Raw genomic sequence first — 1,907 nt, 5'->3', positions numbered from 1 at the left:
ATGCCTGTTAAGGAAAGTGATGTTGAGTCTGATGCTTGGCCTTCTGATGATAGTGAAGATGATGATTATGAAGTTTCTGATGTTGAGGATGCTTTGGATATGGACTTGGACATTGAGGATGACTACATTGTGGGAGAAAAAGATCTAGCTGATAATATCCCTGAGAAGACCTTTGAAGATTACTCAGATGGGTCCCATGTTTTAGACAAGATGTACATAAATGGTAAAGTATGGTCTCACTTACCATTTGGGTCCATTGAACTTGAACCATGGTTGATTTTTGAATCCAAAACACAATTTCTTGAGGTATTCAGAGATTACTGCATATAAGAAGGGTTCTCTGTTTCAGTTGACTATGCTGACAATAAAAGATATACAGCAAAGTGTTTAATCAGTGATTGCAATTGGAGGATTCATGCAGCAGTTCTCAGAGATAATGTCAGCTAGGCTATAAAAAAGCTAGAAGGAGAACATGCAACTTGTGGGAGGCTGGTAGAGAATCCTATGGTCTCTTCAGCATGGCTTTGCAGACATTTGTTACAAGACTTGGAGGCAAACCCAGAGATTCCAGTTGAATCATTGCAAAGAGTGTGCATGGAAAGGTACAGGATCCATGTCAAGTTGAGGTTGTTATACAAAGTGAAGACTTTAGGCAGGGAGCAATTACATGGTGGTTTTGCTTAGTCTTATGCAGTCCTACCAAAGTATGCAAGATGATAAAGGCCACAAATCCTGGGTCATATTCTCTTGTTATATGAACTGATAATGGGGATTAGAGTTCCAAATACAAGGCTTGTTTCATATCTTTTGCAGCTCGGGTCAAAGGATTCTTGGGTGGTTGCAGACCTATCATAGGAATAGATGGTGCACATCTAAGTGGCTATTACAAAGGGATTATGCTCACTACAGTTTCAATTGATGGGAATAATAAGATTTTTGTGTTAGCCTATGGTATTGTTGACACAGAGAGCATAGATTCATGGACTTATTTCTTCAGAAACTTAAGGTGCTTATGTGCCCAATATGGATCTGAAAAGGATGACTGGACTTTTATGAGTGACAGGATGAGGGTAAGTTTCTCCTTCTCTTAAATTTGTGTTGGTAATGTGGAGCTCGACTATCTAACTTTGCCATGTTTTTTGAAGGTGTTGAATCAGCTTTGTTTGAGGTGTTCCCAAGAGCAACTAGGAGAGTATGCTGCCAGCATTTGTACTCAAACTACAAGACTCTAGGATGGTGTGAGACAGAGTTTCATAAGCTCTTTTGGATTGCAGCAAATGCATACAATGAATATGTGTATGGAAAAGCAATGTCTAAGATTAAGGAGTATGATGCAGCAACATTTGATTATCTGACAGAAGTGGAAGAGCAATGGAGTATGCACAAGTTTGACAGAACAATTTGTTGTGATCATAACACAACAAACTTTGTTGAGTCATTCAATGCAATTACAAAGTCCAATAGAGATATGCATGTGCTGACATTACTGGAAGGTAAAATGTTGTGCCTAATTTTTTGAATACAATGCATGCAAAATGGTATTTTTCTAGCACAATGTTCTGATTTTAATTGTGATATGTTCGTGTACTTGGGTTTTTTTTTTTTTTTTTTTTTTTTTTTTGGGAATAAATCAGCTGTAAGGAATTACTGCATTAAAAGGGATTGGTTCCAGGTTTGATAAAGCAATTGATATGGAATCTAATGAGCTGACAGATTATGCTAAAGGGGTTTTGGAGACAAGGAGTGATGAGTCTAGGTTCTGTCATGTGACAGCAGCTAATGGTGGAGAATTTGAAGTCGGGGATGGTCATGTCAAGTTCCTTGTCACACTTGGGAATATCACCTGTGGGTGTAGGAAATGGCAAGGATCGGGGATACCATGCAAGCATGGTCTTAGGGTCATTTAA

General features: G+C 38.5%; 1 protein-coding gene across 1 annotated transcript; it reads left to right on the top strand.

Annotated features, from left to right (window-relative positions):
• Positions 1–1,907, top strand: LOC110728635. The gene is made up of 6 exons (XM_021908278.1): positions 1–223; positions 350–438; positions 777–1,070; positions 1,146–1,209; positions 1,275–1,493; positions 1,660–1,907. Exons 1-6 carry the CDS (start codon positions 1–3, stop codon positions 1,905–1,907), a joined length of 1,137 nt encoding a protein of 378 aa, XP_021763970.1.

This window comes from Chenopodium quinoa, unplaced genomic scaffold (assembly GCF_001683475.1).
Source record: "Chenopodium quinoa cultivar QQ74 unplaced genomic scaffold, ASM168347v1, whole genome shotgun sequence".
In the NCBI taxonomy this organism is placed as follows: Eukaryota; Viridiplantae; Streptophyta; class Magnoliopsida; order Caryophyllales; family Amaranthaceae; genus Chenopodium; species Chenopodium quinoa.
This window is presented reverse-complemented; position numbering and strand designations above follow the sequence as displayed.